Below are 19,624 nucleotides of genomic sequence, written 5' to 3'. Positions count from 1 at the left end.
CATGCGAAGCTACTCTCTTCTCCCTTGCGTGGTGGCCGCACTCGCGGGTCTGTCGTCTACCTCGCGGACTATCGCTCCTAACAAGATTCCGAAGTTCGAGACTTTATTCTATGGCGAGTTCGAGCTAGAGGATATCAATAGCTTGAACTCGACCTTCGGCTCGCGCGTTAACATTGCGCTCAAAGGGTCAGTCCTCCAAATGTATGTAAAATGGATATAACGTAACACGCTGAAATGCGGACATAGAGGCAATGTCACTGACACTTTCGGGAACCTCGCTGCCACGTTGCTCCCCACCTCCGACACCGGGGTCATCAGCAACTCCGGAATATTCTTCCCTCAAGCTACTATGTTCTGGCGATGGGCCGCGGATGACAAGTTCGCATACCTCCGTCTCGATGGTGTTGGGTCAGTTCGGGGTGAAAATCGTCGCGGACAGGCTGGCTGACCAACCTCCCACTCTACAGCATTCCCTACGAATCTGACGTGGTATATGTGTATGGCCCGCTTCCTCTGATTTGGACACTCACAGAGCGCTGATAATTCCATGCTTTAAGGCACATGGAGACCGATTCCACGGAACACATTGCACTAAACAGCCGCTTCTTATTGGCGAATGTAACGTTCGTAGCCGGAGAAGGTAGCAATCCGCTATTCACTCTGTTCGGGCTTGTGTAATAGTAGGCAGGATGGCAAGCTGGCCCATTATCATATCGACATGTATCAGTGCTGCTCTGCGCTGCGAAACGCGCTGAAACAAGTACGTGATAGGCTTAAATCAGGCAGCACAGGTGACCAGAACCTTCTTCTGTGTGCAATGTTGTGTGCAATGTGCATGATTCAAAGGAGGGCCCCTCGGCCACGGTTTGCGACGATTGATTGCCCTATTGGTAGGGTGATAGCCACGGTACAGAGTACCCCTGCACTATGGCACGACAGACATGCTTGAACATTTCAAAACGTATACTCGACGCAAGATACCGATTAATTGTTACAGATCGTCTGTTTACTCGAAATCCCAAGTGACCTGGATGCGACCGGCATCAAGGCTCGCCAGCTGCTGGAAGGCACCCGGGGAAAGGTCAATGCTGCCCGATGCGCACCCGGGGCAGAGGTCGACGACGGTAGCGTCCACGAAGCGACCCTGGTCTGTAGATACAGATGTTCAGTGAGGTTCTAGATCAAGCTAGGCGAAGGTGGACTTACAGTGAACTCCGATGTGACGCCAGCAGTTCGAACCGCCAGCGTACTGGTCAGCACTGAGGGCGACGACGAGGTCGCTGTTCTGGCTCGGTGCCCCGCAAGCACCGAGGCCGCCATTGGGCGTGTACCAAGTAGCTGTTCGCATATTCGTCAGCCTGAGAGAGAGCGACCGCGAGCCTGACAGAATGACCGACCATCTCCAGTGAAATCAGCGGAAGCAGGGGCCGCGGAGACCGCGACAGCCGCGAGGACAGCGATGAAGATGGCTTTGAACATAGCGAAGATGTTGGTGGTCGTTATAGTACGGAGAAGGGGGAATTCTTCAGCTGAGAGTAGCAGGACGAAGATGCTGCTGTTCTACCTGCCGTGCCAACAGCTTTTATACTGAAGACCATGGCGCTATCTATGGCTTTGGGTCCATGTTGAGTGAATAGCAAAGGGCTGCAATGTCTTGGACACACCGGATCGGCCCATCAGCAAGCTCGGAGTAAGCGCAGTTACGGAGCAACACGGTCAAGGGATCCGACCGACGGGTCTGGCAGCGCCAGACATGCTGAATTAATCGGACACCGTGACGTTGTTTGCAAAGACGATTCAGACGGGCGCAGTTGCTGGCGACCTTCACAAACGCCTATTGTATGCGTCCTCCATTGTCAGCTTGCAGTTGCAGGAGGCTTCAGCACCGCAAGAGTTGATCCCATGGCCGAGCTTCTCGTCGCATCATAGCAGCTGCACACCTTCCGTTAGGGCAATGGTGCACCCTTGAGATGCCACCTGCATGCTCCTGGGATGGCGGCATTGGCAGCGCTCTTCAACTGGACTATGGCTTCTGAAACGGCGCATCGTGAGCGGTATGTATCTTGCTCAGGAAGCGTTTCAGACCATACCGACCACGTACAGAGAAATTGTCGCTCTAATATTGCAAATGGCTAGTTGTTTAGACCACTTACGACTCGGAGGCCTTGAACGATTGGCAGCTCACGGAGGCTCGGTATAAGCGCGATATTAGTGTACGCACTTGTCCTACTAGCTGCACTCCGTCAGCCTGGGCACGGTGGAAGGAACGTGCTTACCTCAGTACCGTCCACGAGACAATAATCCTTGGCAAAGCCTATGGGTGTAACGCCCCAGTATATCCGCTCCGACGGACCGCCCGTATATGCAAATTCGCCACTAGTATGCAGCTATGCGACTGCATCCTGGACCAACACATGTCGGCGTTAGGATGGCCCGATATCAAATAGATCCTGTTTCCGGAGCTAGGACTTGCCGCTTTGTGTGCAACAGGAAAGCTGCAGCTCCATCTCCCTTCTTCGGATGTCAGGCTAGTACTAGACCGGTGGGTGTTACTACGGATTGTTGGTTGTTGAGCCGGCCGGAGCCACGTACCATGTCATAGCATAAGAGACAGAGCCGAAAGGGTTGGAATAGTTGGAGCTCAAAAGTACGTGCAACATGCTGCATCGAACTCCGCGTTCAAGTTAGACATACCAGTGGCGCGGCAAACATACCCGACGGGCGCCTATCGTGTTACCACAGACGAAGTGGTTAGACGCATAAGCGAGGTATGATCTCTGCATGAGCGGACTATGAATCTCTACCGTTAGTCTTCTCAGTATGTCATCGAGTTGTTAGTAACCGCGCGCAAGGTTGAGACTTGAAACATCGATGATCGAGGCGCACATCTGGTGCCTACCGTGCAATAGTACATAGGTCAGTGGGTTGGAGTGTTTGCTGAGATTGCTGATGTGGTGCGAGCAGAGTGGGCACACAGAGCTTAAAATATTCGGTTTTAGACGGTATTACGTCTGAGTTTCACCAGGTATTGAAACTTATCAATATTCGGAACGATGACTTCAGGTTGTCAGTTATATTCCTTGATCGAGCGGTCTATACGTAGGTCGCATCGGAAGCATGATGCATTACATAGTTATACTAGCTTTGAGAGAGCCATTCACGCGAAGTCCCAAGTGACCTGGATGCGACCAGCACTGAGGTCTGCAAGCTGCTGGAACGCACTCGGCGTAAGGTCAATGCTGCCGGAGGCGCACCCCGGGCACAAGTCCACGACAGTGGCTTCAACAGACTTGCCCTGGTCTGTTTGAAAGAGAGAAAAGATTGTTGAGTACACATATGACGTATTCAGTTGATTCCACTCACAGTGCACGTTGATGCGGCGTCCGCAGTTGGATCCGCCAGAGTACTGGGCGGAACTGAGAGCAACAGCGAAGTCGCTGTTCTGGATGGGAGAGCCGCAGGCACCGAGACCGCCGTTAGGCTCGTAGTAGGTAGCTGTTGATACGTTCTTAGTCAGACGTCGTTGTGTTGTTGCATTGGAAACTGTGACTCACCGTCGCCAGAGATATCAGCCGCACGGGGGGCACCGTGGACAGCAATAGCGGCAACAAATGCAACGATGATGCTCTTAAGGTTGAGAGACATGGTGGAGAATGAGTGGTAGAAAGATGTGTGCGGGGCTGTTGTCTTCGAGTGAATAGCTGAGTAGGCTTCGGATGTCCTGCTGTTCTGTCCGGCACATCCTCAGTTTTTATATCCTTTGTGGGCGACTTCCCTCATGCACTCGCTTGCCATAGAGGGTCTGATGCGCGTCGAGTGGAGCGTGCTGGTCCGATTGGACGGGCAGACGAGACGTGTCGAGAGAAGCGACTATGGAGCTGCATTGGTAAAGGATCCTGGAGGCTGAGATGCGACAACGGACATCTTGCGCTGTGACAACGCTCGTGGAGCCATACGACGCAAGTCCGGCCTACATTCACGACGGAAAAGCCGACATCCGTACCCCGAGAGGGTTTGCATCAATTTTGTGAGCGCTGAGTCAGGCGACAGAGAACACACCACTTGTAGCGGCCATCATCACTCATCGGACGGACAAAGTGCCGCCGAGGTTGCGATGACGGTAAGATGGCGCAACGCCTCAGAGGGCAAGCATTGAAAATAGCGCGGCAAGAATTGGTACCCCGAGTTGCACTACGACGGTAAGAGCGAAGTCTTCGAGCGCCAAGAAGTGGTGGGCTGAGAGTGCACGACTTGAGATCTCGTGTTGAGCTGAATTGCAGGATATTAGTGTGCAGTACAATCTAGCTGACCGGGTACGATGAGTGAAGCATACCAATACGATGGAACGCCCGGCAGAAGAAGTCCGTTCGGACGGACCGCTGGCACCGACGTTAGATTGTGTGTCCGGCCATGGAACAGCACCCAGTGGCACTGTCCAAAAGCCGGAGTTATCCTCCGTGCGACAAAGGTCGCAACCTACCGGACTGGCCACTAGAGCCACGAATTGGTCACGGTGACTAGTCGGTGCTAGATGATGCACGAGATCAATTCAACAAACCGCTGGGGGTGCGCGGCACCTGGCCCGTCATCTCTATGATTATATATGAACTCGTACAATAGCTCAGTCAGCGTCTACCAATATGCTGTGTGGCGTTGATGCTCTAGCAATATAATAATGACAATGAGCCAAGATAATTGAAGGATGGCAATAGCGTGCTGAGTACGTACGGTAGTGTGGTTCTGATCCGCTGCTCACTGAGCTCCCGTATAAGCGCCGTTCAGAGGCAATACTCTAATGTCGTACGAGATATGCACCGCCGCGAAAGGGAAGCCCAAGGGTTATACCATCACGTCATAGCGCATAGTCTGTCGCTGTTCGGGGACCTGTTGATAGATCATCAAAGAGACTCTGAACTTTGGCTTCGCCGCCACATCGTAACGAAAGGCAGCCTCCCGGCAGACGAATAGATGATCAGTGACTGGCCTGTTAGGACTCCGCGTGTGCACCGGCAGGCAACCTGACATTTTGCCCTATCCTATATGTGATTGCGCATGGGGAAGTTTAATATGGTTTGGACGCTCACCGTTACCACATCAATCATAGCCAATTGTTCTGTCAAAGCAAGGTTCTCCCGAGTCCTGGGATGTTAGTTAGCATGCAGTAGTGTCGAAGGCGTGAGTGAACACGGCTCGCACTCCAGGGCTCCTGATGTGGGTGAGGAGAAGGATCATGCAATTGGGCACCACGGTGGGCGGGCGCTCGGCATCTGCCCTTGGCGGCTGGATGACGACCTTCGTTGGACTCGGGCTCGCTTGACCAACTTTTTGAAGTTGAGCATATCAGATATTGCTACACATCACCTAATTTCCGCCCAAGGTCAGCCTCGAGTTGATCTCAAGGCTTTTCAGGCTTCTCAGGACATGGTGTCCGATCGGATATCATGGGGAGACACCACATGAGCGAGCGAATGGCTTGTTTTTCCATGGTACGTCCTACAGATTATCCGTCTTGGCCGGCAGGAAGAACGCAGGTACTCACTGGTATCGAAGGTACTTACAGGCTCCGTTGGCTCTGGAACCCAACTTCAGGCTGTGATAGACAATGCGTGACTTCGTGTAGTATCACATCCTACTCCCACAGGAGTAGCAAATACGCGCTGTAATCGCGAAGAGCTCAAATGCGACATCTTCAGTACGTTCTGAAGTCCTCTACATCCTCGGGTGAACTTCGTTTGGGTAACTCAGAAAAAACTCTGTTGTCATCAGGCCGACCGCGTTGCAGCAAGCAGGCGCAATGGTATTCTAGCTTTCGGAACCGACGAAAAAACCCCGAGGCTACTGCCGCGCAGGTCATTCATCTTCTTCCGTCGTGTGATTGAGAAAATCTTGGCCCAAGTAAAGCTATCTGACCGCACATCTAGCTCTCCATCATGCTACTGCAGGACGCTCCGCCGCGGCCCGGCACCTTCCGCAACGTCCGGCGAATGTCTTGATTCAATGAGCAAGCACTTCTCAACGGTCATGGCTGCTATTTGAGTCCTATATAATAGCTTGACCATGCTCATGCAGTTTTCAGGTCATACAGTGTGCAAACAGCTCCATAGCCCACCATGTTCGGAATCGTCTCTGCATTCGTCCTCAGTGCTCTTGCAGCCACCTCCGTCAAGGCTCATGGCTACGTCCAGGACGTAGTTGTCGGCTCCACCCACTACACTGGGTATCTGCCCTACCAAGATCTCTACTACCCCACCCCGCCTGAGAGGATCATCCGCCCTATCCCTGGAAACGGTACGCCTACATACAAAGTGCTTAATCATCGCTCTCACACACGTACTACCCTCGCAGGTCCCGTCAACAACCTGACGCTCATTGAGTACGTGGTTTAGAATATCTTTCATATCATTGCTGAAGGAACACCATCATTCTCAGTATACAGTGTAACGGTTATACCGACGGCGGCGTCGTAGGTTCGAAGCCCGCCCCGATCTTTGCTAGCTCCGTCCCGGCCGGCTCTCAAGTTCAGCTGAACTGGACCACTTGGCCCGACTCGTATGTTTCCATGCACGCAATTCACTGCACCCTGGCTGATATGTTGGTCGATCTAGCCACAAGGGTCCGATGATCACTTACCTCGCCCGCGCTCCGAGCGACATCACCCAGTGGCAGCCTGGCACCGAGTAAGCCCAGGTCTCTCTCGTTGACCACAGGCAGCCCCTGACTGATATCTCTCTGACACTCAGTGCCGTCTGGTTCAAGATCGCCGAGGCCGGCAAGACCGCCGACGGCAAGTGGGCTGCGACGGACCTCCTCACGGCGTCCAACTCTATCTACACGTTCACTGTCCCGCCGAAGCTGAAGCCAGGTCAATACATCGTTCGGCACGAGATGTAAGCGCCTTGATTCCGTGGCCTCGCGTTCCTTGTGGCCCGGATATGTGTTCGAGCTACGCATGCTGACCACTGTTGCAATCCTATTCAGCATTGCGCTGCATGGCGCCTTCGAGGCATACGGTGCCCAGTTTTACCCATCCTGCATCCAGATTGAAGTTACCGGGACTGGCAGTGCCCTCCCGACCTCTGGTCTGGTGTCCTTCCCGGGAGCGTACACCGAGGACACGTAAGTCTGCGATCTCTTTTACGATGTGCTAGGCGCCGCTGAGCACCGCCGGGACAGGCCTGGCATTATTTTCGACATTTATAGCGACCCTACTCTCCCGTACCCCATCCCTGGTCCCGCTGTGTACGCATCCATGTCTTCCGGCTTGCTCGCACGTTGACTGACGCTTGGCAAATTGCAGCTGGACTGGCGGTAACTGAGTCTTCCACGCCGTTAATGTCGCGCTTGATTGCAATACCTCGAACGCTACTATGCTGGAGGAGGAGACAGACTAAGGCTGTAACTTCCATAAAGGAATAAGTATACTGTCTGAATTGTGCGCATATTCCGGCTCATACTGCGTGACACTGAGGCAATGACCGGCATTATCGAATGCCTCAAACACACCGGGACCACCGAGGCTATGTGGCATGGGTGGCACGCTCACGCTCAGGCTAGAAGGTGTGGTGAATAGAGCGAGCCGCAAGTCTGTGCCGCCGACGCTTCCAGAAACATGATGCACGCGTCCTATCAACCACATAGCCATCCTCGTCGTCGGAACTTCCTCCTCAGACGCCATACATCTTCCTGGCGTTCTCCCGGCTCTCGCGCATGACCCGCTCGGTGTCCCACCGCGGCTCGCCGATGCGCTCGTTCGCCACATTTGCCGTCCACTCCGCAGTCCACGGGATCATGGCGGAGTGCGAGAGCGGCAGCCGGCCCTTGCAGTCCTTAAGCGAGCTGTAGATGTTGGAGGGCGTCATGAAGGGCGCGTCGGTCTCGAGGATGATGCGCAGCGGCGCGGAGGGGTCTTTGTCGGAGAGGGCGCCCATGCGTCGGATGACCTCGGAGGTGTTGAGGTTGGTCGAGTAGGTTATGACACCTAGTCAGGGAAGTGCGGTCAGTATAAGGAAAGAAGCGAAGAAGCGAGAATATGCCGAATGGGGATGCGGCGGCGGTAGAAGGGTAGGATCTACGAACCGGTAATGCCGATGTACAGGCTGGGGAAGTGGTCGAGCATGCGGGCGGCCCATTCCGGAGAGTCGGTGTAGCAGTGGATGTGTATCTGAGCCCCGAAGGTTCAGTCAGCTACTATGCCGAGTGCGACCGAGAAGCAGACACGGCACGAACGCGATGGTCCCTGGGGACGTGCTCCTTCAGTATGCGCTCAGAATCCTCCTCTGCTTCTCGCGTGTGGGTGGTGAGCGGCTTCCCTAGGCGGACGGCATGCTTGAGTTGTCGGATGAAGACCTCCTGCTGGATCTCGCGCGGAGAGTTGTCATAGTGGTAGTCCAGTCCCATCTCGCCCCACCCTACGCAGCGTGGGTGCGACATGGCTTCTAATCTGCAGAGCTAGTTCGGACAGCGCGCAAGCATCAGAGCAATCTCAAACTTACATGGTGCGTTCTACTTCGTCCGTGTAATTCTTCGCTTCATGTCTGGGGACAGTCTACAGGTCAGGCGTGCATTCCACCGGTCGCGAGAGTTCCTGGATGTGCTCACGGATGTACGCCTGTGGGCGAACAGGATGTCAATTGCAGGTTCCACACGCACACCGGTCATCGCGGACGCACCCATAACGAACCAATACTCCAGTCCGCCCCACTTTCCCTTCTTGTCCTCCTCCGTCAAAGCCGAGTCTGCAATCTCCTTCCATGTCTCGTGCTCCGGAGCCTCGCAGTACACATCCACGATCGCGTCCACGCCGTGGCCGCGGTACACCTCGCGCACAAAGTCGAACACGGTTGTGTGATTGCCCGCCTTATACTTGCTGCGGTAGGCCGTGAATGTGGAGATAAGGTGAGTATGTGTGTCCACGATGGGGGCGCCGCCGGGGACGCGCGCGGGGTGTCGCGGGAGGATGAGGTGCTCCTCGGCGGGGACGGAGGATTTGGATTTCTTGCCCATCTTGCGCGCTGGTTTCTGTTGGGAGCTAGTGGTGTAGGAACGGCGTGCGGGATGCGCGCGGGGAGAGGATGCTTGCGAAGTGCGAGTGCTGCAGTGGGTGGAAGTGATTACACCGGCCCGGCACCGAGGGACCGTACCCAGTAGGGTGCGTAGACTCAGAGTCACCATGGACATCGTACGACTGCCGTGCAGTGCAGCTGAGTTGAATGTGCCGGACCCGTCGATATCAGACAGTCATCGTGGTGAACATTGACACCGAAGGTAGTGGTCGGAGAGAGAGATGGGCAGTGTATACGAGACACGATCACCCACGCACCACCTGAGTACCTCCAAGTTCACAAGCATCGTACTATGAATAATTCTACATTAGAGGGTCGCCGTCACAAGCTGATGTGGTATATCTAATAGTGGTATAGGTGCACGGAGTCATGCAATAATTACATCGAAGTATAGTAAGGCATTGATCGAGGATACGAATGCTGAGCTAAATCCTGGCCGTGATACATAGGCTAGACAGGATCCTGCCACCAGCTGTAAAACGGGATGTTCACTGGTGCGCGGAGGAGGCAGGCCAAAAGAATGCGACGACCCCAGTGATCAGGCACGTCGCCATGCAGATGGACGCGAAGACCCCTCCGCTCAGCGCCAGCCTAGACCATGCAAAGCAGAGGACGCCGACAAGGGCGAGGACGAAACCGACTATGGAGAGCCACATGCACACCGAGTGGAGGTGGTCCAGCAGGTGTGTGGGCGGTTGCCCACGTCGAAACGGACCGACTTGTTCGAGATGTGGATTCGATGACCAGATGGGCTGGTTACTGCTCGCTGTAGAAGAGCGCGACGCATCTGCGTCTACGATCCCGGTCCCAGTCCCAGTGCCACTCCCGTTTGGAGGAGAGTTGGTCGCGCTGCTGGCGAGACCAGATTCGACTTTGCGCTCTTCGCGCTTGGCGGCGGTCAGCTTGTATCGGATGAGGAAGAAGGCGGCGAGGAAGGAGAGGATGGCGGCGAAGACGTGCACAACCAGTGCGCCAGTCAAGGTGGCGTTTGCTAGCTGGCTGGCTGCAGGTTCGCCAGTTTGCGCACCAGGGTCTGGCGCTGTGGTGCCGAGGAGCTGGGACTCCATGGCAGCGAAGAAGGTAGTCTGTCGGAAATGGTGAGTGTTGACGTGGTGCATGTTGTGATCATGGGAGATGACGGACAATGACGCTGATGAGCTGTAGACGGTCCATCCAAGAGGCCACTAATTCGTTCATGGCCTTCTTGCGTGCTTTCTCATCGGTTTCATCCTGGTCCTCCTGCGTCCCTGTACAAGATGAGTGGCATTTTCTTACACGATGGGGAACGTGTACGTACACTTCCGTGGTGTATTTGGGGAATTGTCGGTGGGCACGAGTGGAACGTAGACGGGAGGCTCTTGTCCTGGTGGCGGAATTGCGAGGAGCCCTCGACCGCCGAAGAGACGGTTGGTGGGAGAGCGCGACGGAGGCAGCGGGGTAGGCTCCTCCGTGACTGGAACACCGTCTGGCAAAATGATACGAGCTGTGTGGAATATCAGTCGGAGAAGGATTCACTGAATTGGGCAGACTCACGTATGTTGTCGGAGGGCATGTTTAGTGAGTATCGCGGACGACGGCTATAGACAGCGTGCGTATAAGTATATGGTGCGGTGATGCTCGAAGGCGCCGTGGAGGGCACGAAGAGTGGTGGCCGCCATCATGCCGACTTGGAGTCGGAGAGGGAAGCGTATCAGTTGACAAGAGGTTTACCGATTAGGGCGGAAGGATCGCAGGGGTGGCAATTCAAATGACGACGATGTGCATCGCCAGTTGCTGGTCTGTATCCAAGCACCCAACAAGCGCCACACTCATCCTGATCCCGAATGCCTGCACTTAGCGGTGGCGGGTTTCGGGCTCGGCCCATCGAGCGACGAGGAATGCTTGAATCTACTTCCAGGACATCGATACACACATGCAGCCGCGACATACGCGCTCCTGCTACTCGGAGCTGGAGCATGCTTCGACTCGAAGCACAGCGCACCGGAAAGTGGGCAATGGCTACGCCGCAGGTGGTTATGATTGTGGATGTGGGCTCGGGCGTTCCGATGTGCGAACTTTTGTCGACTGAGAGAAGCAAGAGTAGGTCGAGCTGAATGCGAGTATGAGAGCCTGCGGTCAGTGTAGATGAGAACGACACGTAGACTCGGTCGCGGTGGTGGGAGGGACGACGCAAGGGCCGAGGGACAGCCGGCGGGCGCGAGCCTGGGCCTGGAAAGCGAGCGCCTGAGCGCGCCGCCGTCGGTCGGACTCGCCCTCGGTCTCTCACCTCCACTGCCCCGGACACGTCTCGCTTTCTCACTCCAGCAGCCATAAAGCCTCTTCCTGCTTTCTCGTCTCCAACACACCGTGGCTGCCTCTAATTCCAAGTCCCCCGCTGCGTCTCCGCCTCGCAAAGTAAAGCCTGAACCCATGGAAATCTCGTGAGTCCCTTCGTTGCGCCTCGCGCGATCCTGTATATGCATGCTCAATGCAAGCGCACTAGCTCGGTCCTCCAGGGCGGGTACCAGCACCCCCTCTCGCGTTCATGGCAGGCACAGCGCACCCTCACAAAGTCCATGCTCATGTACCCCATCTTCATCACCGACGAGCCGGATGCCCGCGTCGAAATCCCGAGTCTCCCGGGCCAATGCAGGTGGGGAGTGAACAAGCTCCAGGAGTTCCTCGAGCCCCTCGTCAAGAAGGGTCTCCGGAGCGTCATTCTCTTCGGTGTCCCTTTGCACTGCGACAAGGTGCGTCTACCTCCTCTGCTTTACTCGTGCCCCGCGCGCTCAACGGCACCCCTGTCGCGCACAGGACGAGCGCGGTACGCCTGCGGATGACCCCAACGGCCCTGTCATTGCCTCCATTCGCCTTCTCCGCAAGCTCTTCCCCGAGCTCTACATCGCCGCCGACGTCTGTCTGTGCGAGTACACCTCTCACGGACACTGCGGCCTCTTCCGTCAAGACGGCTCTATCGACCAGGCCCCGTCCGCGCAGCGCATTGCCGAGGTTGCGCTTTCATACGCCCGCGCGGGCGCACACTGCGTCGCCCCGAGTGACATGATGGACGGTCGCATCAAGGCCATCAAGCGTGCCCTCATCGACAACGGCTACGGAAACCAGTGCACCCTCATGTCGTACTCGGCCAAGTTCGCGAGCGCGCTCTATGGGCCGTTCAGGGATGCTGCAGGCAGCGCGCCTGCGTTCGGGGACAGGAAGTGCTACCAGCTGCCTCCTACTGCGAAGGGGCTTGCCCGCCGCGCCATCGTGAGCGTCCTCGTTGCGTGAGCCGGGGTATATGCGCTGAGTTGGTTCATTAGAAACGCGACGTCGCCGAGGGTGCGGATATAATCATGGTCAAGCCTGCGCTGCCGTACCTGGACGTCATCCAGGACGCCAAGGAGCTCGCGGAAGACCATCCGCTTGCCTGCTACCAGGTCAGCGGCGAGTACGCCATGGTCGTGGCCGGTGCACGCGCTGGCGTGTATGACCTCAAGGTGATGGCTTTCGAGACCGTGGAGAGCATGATCCGTGCAGGTGCGTCCGCTCCCTTCGCAGGGCTTGGGGATTGTACTGATGTTAATCTTAGGATGCACGCTCATCTTGACGTATTTCACTCCCCAATTCCTTGACTGGCTGGACGAGTAATCATGGATGGAGCAGATGTAACAATATAAAAAGGGTGTAATAGTATAATTTGTACCCATGCCCATCTGGAATAGACCCCTCATGTTGCTCAATCAATAAGTGGCAATGTACAGTGGATTACAGCAAGCACTGTCGTACAGTACATTATACTGGGTGCACCTCAGTGTCCGATTAACTGGAACAGATGATGAGGGGATTGTATACACATCTGCGGTAGACACCACTCACGCCATGTCTGTCGTAACGTCATGAATGAGCCTTCTCATTATGTCCGACCGGTACGTCGGATCCTGTTAGGTATATGGGCAACTGTGTGACTCCGAAGGCGACGAGACCGAGCACTATGAAGGCGCATCAGCTGCGTGTGCATAGCAAGCGAATCGAGGAGTAATAAGACTCACCGCATCCAGTGAATTTCTCAATAGGCGTATGGAAGTACACACTGGTCGTGTACAGTGCAAACAGAGACACGCAAGTCACCGCGCCAGCGAACGCAACGGCATACCTGTGGCGCGACGTCCACGAGCCGGGAAGCTTTGCGAACGACCACCGCAGTTGGTCCACCAGGAACAGCGTCGACATCGTCAAGAGGAAGATGTGCCCGGAGACGTCGTGGCCCCTGCGCAACCTCGGTGTACCGATCCACCCGCCATCAGGCAACAAGAGCGATGCGGGGAAGAGCGCGGGGTGGGTCATCGGGGACATCTTCGTACGGGTGTAGCAGTACTCGACAGGAACGGGTACACCGGCTCCGGAGGGGAGGTGGAGGACGCACTCGCCGCCTGTTGAGGCAGTTAGCCGGTCGAAGACTGGTGGCCCGAAGAACCAGCTAGTGAAGGCGAGCCAGATGCTGGTCGCGAGGAGGTACTGCGCAACGCGCACTGGTGCGCGTGTTGCATGCGGGCTTGTGAGGAAGTGGAAGATAAACGTCGCGGTAATCCACGCCCAGAGTTTCTTGGTAAAGTATACATTCAGTGGGTTCTTCTTGGACGCGAAGTAGTCAGTGTCGTGTAGGTGATGTGGGAGGGCGGTGATGAGGGGATTGGAGGTGTCGAGGTACGTGTCGTTGACGACAGAGTAGATCGTGCCAAAGAGCACGATGGATGTTGTCGCCGCGACGGCAAGGGAACGGATGTTGAACGAGGGGGACATGGGGGACGGAGGTCAAGATGCGCGCGACTCGGACTCGGAGCAGTCTCGGGCTCAGGCTGCAGGCTGCAGGCTGGCCACGTACGTCATTGGTTGGGCGTCTGAGCAGCGAGGACGCAGACAGACTCCAAGTCTTGCTGTCAGTCGCTGGTATTACATTATTGTCCATCCATCGTCTACTTTACACAGGTCGGGCAGGCGAGCCGTCGAGAGTCGGACAACACCCCTCCCGCCCATTCGGACAGTATCCGAGTCGTTTGGTTGCATGCAAGTCACACAATGGTCCCCCACTGCATCCAAGCATAACCCCAGAGCCTCAGGCATTGAACTAGGAGTGCATGTCATGAGAACGACGGGATGTAAGCACTGAGTGGAGGACATACCACGCTCAGGTAAGACTCCGCAACGACACGGGCTCGTGCATTCAGACTGAGCTTCATTTCGCTGATCTCCTTGTCTACCTCCTCCATGAACCTACATAATGGGTTAGCACGGTTGGATCAGTAGGAAGTCCAGCGTGCGCACTGGATGATGAAGTCCACGATCTTGTGCTTCAACATGATATCCGTATGGTTGTTTGTGATGAGGAACGAGATGTCATAGCCCTAGAGCAACGCCGCATTCAAGGTCGGATCTCATATGGACACGGAGTGGGAGCTGACCTTGACTGCCTTCCTCCTCAGCACAATGAAGCTCTCCGCCCGCTGCATCATAAATCGCGTGAACTTGTGGCACAATATCTGCTCAATCTCGTCTGCCTGCTTGATCTTTATGCTTATCCGCACAGAGTTGACGGACGGCTCGACAAGCACGCGTTCATTCTCGTTTCGTGAGATCGTGAGCGGGTTGAGCAGGACCTCCTTCGAGACACTGTGCCAGTCTCAGCGTGCTGCGCACGACCAGGTGGCAGGACACCACGTACCCGACTTCGACCTCAGGCTTATTATGACGTTCGACGACCTAGTGGCCTATGTGAGACCCCTGAATCTGCACGATGACTACCTCCATGACGGACATACTTGAGACGAGAAATCCTCGAGCGTGAGTGCGGCGGTGAGTGTCGACCTTACGGCCGCAAGGTATGGACGGAGAACGTTGGACTGAGGCCGACATCAGCATGTATTCTCCTCTGTATATCCTCCAGAACGCGCACCATGATGAGCAGAGAGAGGCAGTTGAGCAGTCGAAGTCAAGGACAGGGACGTGATCAGATTCAGGCGGAGATCGTCCCGTGCGACATGCGCGCTCAAATTTCCCGCAACGCGTCTCGCGTACGCGCGCCTCACAACTTTTCTTGGTGTTCGACTTTCTTGCCGCCACCAACAAAACACTCAAAAATGGCCGCTGCTATCCATGTCTGGTAGGTCTAGGACATCTTTGGCGCGTCGCGCGGTCTTCTAAACGCGGTTTGTTGCGTTGGTACTGCAGGAGTCTTGAAGTCCAGCCCGGCGAGGCTACGTCCTTCGTCCCCGCCGCCGACCTCAGGATTACAAACATCGCACTCGGCGAGAACATTGCGGACGAGAAGAGCCGTACTACGGTTAAGCTCGTCTACCGTCGTCCAGGAGTTGAGGATGATGACGAGGACGAGGAGGACGAGGACGAGGAGGACGAGGACGAGGACGAGGACCAAGAGCCCAAGATCATTTCTACTGTGCTTTGCTCCCTTACCTACGGCAAGGTGCGCTGTCCTTTTTCTGTTTGCATAACATCATCTGACATTGCAGCACAGATTGAGCAAGCATCTGTTGACCTCGTTTTGAGCGAGGATGAGGAGTACTTGATTGAACTCGTCGGCAAGAAGTATGTCTTTACTTTTGCTCATCCTGAGGACTCTTGCTCACCTATCTCAGCGCGGTCCACTTGTCTGGCAACTACATTGGTGCGTACAACACCTTATGTGCTACGTCGCCGTTTCTCATAAGTCTACCCACTGGCAGACCAGCAAGCGTTCGACCAGCCCCCTCTCGATGATGAGGATGAGTCAGAGGACGACTACGATCTCCGCGACGTTAGCTCGGACGTAGAGATCGACCCGGATGAGTTGGACATCCCCAGTGATGACGAGGGGTGAGTCGTCGTCCGTTGTCTCCCAACCGAGACGTGTCTCAAATATGTCTGTAGACGGTTCGAGGAGATTGTCGATGAGGAGGAGACCCCTGCAACGACTGCTAAGGAGCACTCCAAGAAGCGTCCTCGTGAGTCGGATGCTATGGAGACCGATGAGCAGGAGGGCAAGCTCTCCAAATCGCAGAAGAAAAAGCAGAAGAAGCTGAAGGCGGCCAACGGAGAGGCCGCAGAGGCTCCCTCGCCGGAGAAGAGCGAGAAGAAGAGTGAGGAGAAGAAGGAGAAGAAGGAGAAAAAAGAAAAGAAGGAGAAGGCTGTTGAGACCAAGACAGTTGCTGGCGGCGTGCAGATTGAGGACCACAAGGTCGGAAACGGCCCGGCAGCCAAGCGTGGCAACAGCGTCACCGTGCGGTACGTCGGAAAGCTTACGAACGGCAAGGTGTTCGACAAGAACACGTCCGGGAAGCCGGTGAGTCGTCAATCCTCAACCGTGACGATCGGCGAGGTCTGAGGGCTGCTGTAGTTCACGTTCCGGCTGGGTGATGGCGAAGTCATCAAGGGTATGTCAATCCTATGTCCTCCGAGTTCTCCGACAACTCACATTAAGTCTAGGTTGGGATGTTGGTATTGAGGGTATGCACGTAGGCGGCGAGCGGAAGCTCATCATCCCTGCGCCTATGGCGTATGGCAAGAAGTCACAGTCGGGAATTCCTGGCAACTCGACTCTTGTCTTTGGTGGGTACTCCAATCCCGTACTCGCTGTCATAACAGCTGACGAAGCGCAGAGGTCAAGCTGCTTTCTATCGGCAAGTAATAAGGTCAGAACATCTATACCGCCTCCCTGCTTCGTCCCGCTGGCTGTTCGGGGAGCCTGCTCGTTTTGTCAAAATTATGGTAGTTACGATGTCTATGACGGACTTATTCGTGATGCATTGTGTGGGCGTATCTGACCATGTGTGAATGCTTCTTAGCATCGACATGCCAGTGTATCTCCACGGTATGGATGAACCCATATGCCTGTGCTACGCTGACGTTGTCGTACACAGTATCGCACACGTGTGTACAGCGACTGCGCGCCTTCCCATCGTTCCTTGGTTCACATGGCTTTTATCTAAGTTATCTAAGTTCTGGTCTCACGAGCTCCTTCTCGACCCCTCACTGGGTGCGCAATTGACACTTGTACTTTGATCTATCTTTGCATCCTCTCGGCCAGGTCAGTTGCCTTCTTTTAACGGTGGGAATATAACGCCGGTGGATATAGGTGGCCGTTATCTCTTGTCGCCTCCTCTTGAAGCTGCTACCTCGACTACCCCCCGCTACAGACGACAGATGACCGACACCGGAATACAATATTACCATCATGGCCGGTTCAAAGTGCTCGGCGGCGTCTTGCCTGACGCTGTCACGGCTTACCAAACATATGGCAACCCATCCAACCCCTGCATCGTATTCCCGACGTGTTACGGAGCCAAGCTGGGATTAGGAAGTCAGTCGGTTTCTTTCATGTTTCCGCTATGCAGTCCAGATGCTGACAAGTCCAATGTCTGAAGGCCAATCTTACCTTGTCGGGGAGAACAAGGTCCGGTACAGTCAAGGCTTGACAGGCCTTGGGACGGAAGAATGGCGAACGATTAACACTTTGTATGGCAGGCACTTGACCCGACCAAATACTTCGTGGTCACATTCGCGCTCTTCTGCAACGGAGAGGTAAGACGGACGTTGCGTGCTGATTGCGATGGGGTACTGACCTGATAATCGTGTTTCCAATGCATCCGTTAGTCGTCATCGCCTTCGAACACGGTGACCGTCTTTCCTCAGTTGTTCGCTACGGGTCTAGCTCCGATTTCATAACTATCTTTTGGTAGCCGACGCCGTACAATGGTCCTTATTTCCCAGCTATCTCTTACGAAGACAATATGTACGTGCATCAAAGTCAACCGGGAGACTCATGCGAGAACCTCTAACAATCCCACAGTCATGCGCAATACGCCGTCCTGCGGCACCTCGGCGTCAAGAGGGTTCTTTGCGTCGTTGGGTTTTCAATGGGGGGTCAGCAGGTGTGTATTGCCCCTCAATTAGATCGGACTGGCTGAGACTTGACGCGGGATCTCGTAGGCTTATCACTGGGCCACCTTGTTCCCCGACTTTGTGGACAAATTCGTAGCCATCTGTTCATCCGCGCGCACCAGTCCACACAACATATGGTCAACCTTGACTCGCTTCTATCGAAGGGCACGAGCTGATAGATTGTGACATCTTGACAGCTTTCTCGAGGGTCCGAAGGCCGCTTTGAAGGCAGCGCGTGACTTCCAGAATGGGCATTACACCCCCGAGTCTCCGCCCCAAGCCGGCATTCGAGCATTTGCGCGGGCATACAGCGCTTGGGCGTATGGACAGACGGTGAGAGATTGGAATTCCTGAGTGCTTCGTGACTTCGCCTTCCAGGAAATCTCACGATCTCTTTGACAGTGGTTCCGCCAACACCTGTACCAGATGGACGGCCTGTAAGTCGGTCTTCTCTGCCACCGTCCATTCTTCCTCTACTGTGCCGCCGTTCCTATCGTCAAATTTCTAACTGTGGCATCTTGCATGGTATGACTGTCTCAGATACCCGACTCTTGAGGCATTCCTTCGAGAGGCATGGGAAGGCAGGTTTATCACAAACTGGGACGCCAACGATATGCTCGCGTTGCTCGAAACCTGGCAACGCGGGGACATCTCCATCTTCCGCGATCGGGGGGACTTTGGAGGTTCTCTGCGGGCAATCAAGGCCAAGGCACTGATTATGCCTTGCAAGACGGACCTCTATTTTTGTGTACGTGATTCTCTTCGTTCCATCTGCCCGTCGTTGTCATTCGCTACTGACGGCTGAGGTTTGTTTGGTTCTTCTCCTCGCACTTACGCCGCGCCGCTTGCCGTCGTAACGCCATTACTGGACGCCCTGCGCTTCTCGCAATAATTGCTTACATATGTCGTGTCTCCGCCGACATCGCTCATTGCGCCTTCGGGCATCGCGGCATCAGCCTGAAGACAGCGTCAATGAAGTATCGCAACTCAGAGACGCTGAGCTCGCTGTTATCGATAGCGTGTGGGGCCATGCTGGTATGTCCGAGCTATTTCGCAACTTATGACTTTGTAGGGCGCGCGTATGGTGATTCATGGACTCTCTTTCCAGCTGGCGGAGGCGCCAACCCCACAGATGTTGCATTCATAACCAAGCAGATCAAGAAGTTTCTGGTCTAAATGGGCGGGAGGCTTGGTATACGTGCGTTGAAGTACGTATTGGCACTCCTCCTCCTCCTCTCTTTCTCTCCATGGCCAGGTCGTTCGGATCCCTTTGCAGTGCATGTTGACTAGTATTCCGGAACGTCTCGCCTGCGGCGGTTTGTGGGTATTACATCACCGAGGCGTTCATTGGGCAATATAAGTATATAGCGTTTGGTTCGTCAGCGTTCTGGTGGAACACGTGGTTGTTACGCCATGAACTGTTGCAGACAGTGAAGTTGCAGTTCAGACGATCCTCCCGCGCGTCCGCGTTCGGCTGAAGCTCGGGAGGAGGAGAAACCACTGTGTTCGGAGAGCGCCGGAGCACTCCACGACCTGCTGATGGGCGCCTTTAAGTTGGTCTCTGATCCTACACGTTCCCAACTCAAACGATGTCTGAGTCATCACGGCGGCGGGACGCTTGCAAGGCCACAGTTTCCGTATGCACGAAGACT

At 55.1% G+C, this 19,624-nt stretch overlaps 12 protein-coding genes across 12 annotated transcripts; 5 read left to right on the top strand and 7 right to left on the bottom strand.

Annotated features, from left to right (window-relative positions):
- Position 1: 1 nt before the first annotated feature.
- Positions 2–540, top strand: L226DRAFT_567862 (uncharacterized protein; the record flags this gene model as incomplete). Its single annotated transcript, XM_067684094.1, has 3 exons — positions 2–186; positions 247–408; positions 468–540. 3 exons carry the CDS (start codon positions 2–4, stop codon positions 538–540), a joined length of 420 nt encoding a protein of 139 aa, XP_067538757.1.
- A 466-nt stretch (positions 541–1,006) lies between these two features.
- On the bottom strand, positions 1,007–1,479 carry L226DRAFT_520609 (barwin-like endoglucanase; the record flags this gene model as incomplete). The annotated part of the gene is made up of 3 exons (XM_067678656.1): positions 1,007–1,149; positions 1,207–1,338; positions 1,398–1,479. The coding sequence occupies 3 exons, from the start codon at positions 1,477–1,479 to the stop codon at positions 1,007–1,009; spliced, it is 357 nt and encodes a 118-aa protein (XP_067538756.1).
- Positions 1,480–3,087: 1,608 nt separating this feature from the next.
- Positions 3,088–3,923, bottom strand: L226DRAFT_480855 (barwin-like endoglucanase). The gene is made up of 3 exons (XM_067676906.1): positions 3,555–3,923; positions 3,364–3,495; positions 3,088–3,300 (listed from the first exon to the last, which is right to left on the bottom strand). The coding sequence occupies exons 1-3, from the start codon at positions 3,643–3,645 to the stop codon at positions 3,158–3,160; spliced, it is 366 nt and encodes a 121-aa protein (XP_067538755.1). The 5' UTR covers positions 3,646–3,923; the 3' UTR covers positions 3,088–3,157.
- Positions 3,924–5,966: 2,043 nt separating this feature from the next.
- Positions 5,967–7,535, top strand: L226DRAFT_285128 (glycoside hydrolase family 61 protein). The gene is made up of 8 exons (XM_067673592.1): positions 5,967–6,288; positions 6,346–6,373; positions 6,430–6,549; positions 6,606–6,677; positions 6,741–6,887; positions 6,979–7,116; positions 7,174–7,239; positions 7,298–7,535. Exons 1-8 carry the CDS (start codon positions 6,111–6,113, stop codon positions 7,314–7,316), a joined length of 768 nt encoding a protein of 255 aa, XP_067538754.1. The 5' UTR covers positions 5,967–6,110; the 3' UTR covers positions 7,317–7,535.
- Positions 7,536–7,664: 129 nt separating this feature from the next.
- L226DRAFT_567858 (Metallo-dependent hydrolase) lies at positions 7,665–9,003 on the bottom strand (the record flags this gene model as incomplete). Its single annotated transcript, XM_067684093.1, has 6 exons — positions 7,665–7,978; positions 8,077–8,161; positions 8,227–8,440; positions 8,493–8,534; positions 8,599–8,608; positions 8,670–9,003. 6 exons carry the CDS (start codon positions 9,001–9,003, stop codon positions 7,665–7,667), a joined length of 999 nt encoding a protein of 332 aa, XP_067538753.1.
- A 547-nt stretch (positions 9,004–9,550) lies between these two features.
- Positions 9,551–10,614, bottom strand: L226DRAFT_567857 (uncharacterized protein; the record flags this gene model as incomplete). Its single annotated transcript, XM_067684092.1, has 4 exons — positions 9,551–10,147; positions 10,206–10,309; positions 10,360–10,545; positions 10,596–10,614. 4 exons carry the CDS (start codon positions 10,612–10,614, stop codon positions 9,551–9,553), a joined length of 906 nt encoding a protein of 301 aa, XP_067538752.1.
- L226DRAFT_285210 (uncharacterized protein) lies at positions 10,399–11,482 on the bottom strand. Its single transcript, XM_067673593.1, has 3 exons — positions 10,773–11,482; positions 10,596–10,639; positions 10,399–10,545 (listed from the first exon to the last, which is right to left on the bottom strand). The coding sequence occupies exons 1-2, from the start codon at positions 11,371–11,373 to the stop codon at positions 10,617–10,619; spliced, it is 624 nt and encodes a 207-aa protein (XP_067538751.1). The 5' UTR covers positions 11,374–11,482; the 3' UTR covers positions 10,399–10,545; positions 10,596–10,616.
- On the top strand, positions 11,324–12,807 carry L226DRAFT_531533 (tetrapyrrole biosynthesis porphobilinogen synthase). The gene is made up of 5 exons (XM_067680098.1): positions 11,324–11,482; positions 11,545–11,791; positions 11,856–12,308; positions 12,362–12,578; positions 12,631–12,807. Exons 1-5 carry the CDS (start codon positions 11,472–11,474, stop codon positions 12,687–12,689), a joined length of 987 nt encoding a protein of 328 aa, XP_067538750.1. The 5' UTR covers positions 11,324–11,471; the 3' UTR covers positions 12,690–12,807.
- Positions 12,808–12,935: 128 nt separating this feature from the next.
- On the bottom strand, positions 12,936–13,841 carry L226DRAFT_543641 (uncharacterized protein; the record flags this gene model as incomplete). Its single annotated transcript, XM_067682213.1, has 2 exons — positions 12,936–13,030; positions 13,091–13,841. The coding sequence occupies 2 exons, from the start codon at positions 13,839–13,841 to the stop codon at positions 12,936–12,938; spliced, it is 846 nt and encodes a 281-aa protein (XP_067538749.1).
- Positions 13,842–14,154: 313 nt separating this feature from the next.
- Positions 14,155–14,994, bottom strand: L226DRAFT_567854 (actin-like protein ARPC3; the record flags this gene model as incomplete). The annotated part of the gene is made up of 7 exons (XM_067684091.1): positions 14,155–14,166; positions 14,222–14,312; positions 14,364–14,443; positions 14,501–14,708; positions 14,761–14,798; positions 14,858–14,938; positions 14,986–14,994. 7 exons carry the CDS (start codon positions 14,992–14,994, stop codon positions 14,155–14,157), a joined length of 519 nt encoding a protein of 172 aa, XP_067538748.1.
- Positions 14,995–15,125: 131 nt separating this feature from the next.
- On the top strand, positions 15,126–16,849 carry L226DRAFT_480839 (uncharacterized protein). The gene is made up of 9 exons (XM_067676905.1): positions 15,126–15,198; positions 15,267–15,519; positions 15,571–15,641; positions 15,692–15,720; positions 15,779–15,908; positions 15,963–16,374; positions 16,429–16,465; positions 16,518–16,640; positions 16,691–16,849. The coding sequence occupies exons 1-9, from the start codon at positions 15,176–15,178 to the stop codon at positions 16,717–16,719; spliced, it is 1,107 nt and encodes a 368-aa protein (XP_067538747.1). The 5' UTR covers positions 15,126–15,175; the 3' UTR covers positions 16,720–16,849.
- Positions 16,850–17,234: 385 nt separating this feature from the next.
- On the top strand, positions 17,235–19,148 carry L226DRAFT_456986 (homoserine O-acetyltransferase; the record flags this gene model as incomplete). Its single annotated transcript, XM_067675339.1, has 11 exons — positions 17,235–17,391; positions 17,456–17,484; positions 17,556–17,612; positions 17,771–17,823; positions 17,881–17,962; positions 18,021–18,109; positions 18,170–18,305; positions 18,375–18,409; positions 18,513–18,720; positions 18,929–19,007; positions 19,081–19,148. 11 exons carry the CDS (start codon positions 17,235–17,237, stop codon positions 19,146–19,148), a joined length of 993 nt encoding a protein of 330 aa, XP_067538746.1.
- Positions 19,149–19,624: the final 476 nt, after the last annotated feature.

Source organism: Lentinus tigrinus, assembly GCF_003813185.1.
Source record: "Lentinus tigrinus ALCF2SS1-7 unplaced genomic scaffold L226scaffold_5, whole genome shotgun sequence".
NCBI classification, from domain to species: domain Eukaryota; kingdom Fungi; phylum Basidiomycota; class Agaricomycetes; order Polyporales; family Polyporaceae; genus Lentinus; species Lentinus tigrinus.
Note: the sequence above shows the minus strand (reverse complement) of the source record. Positions and strands in the feature narration are given on the sequence as shown.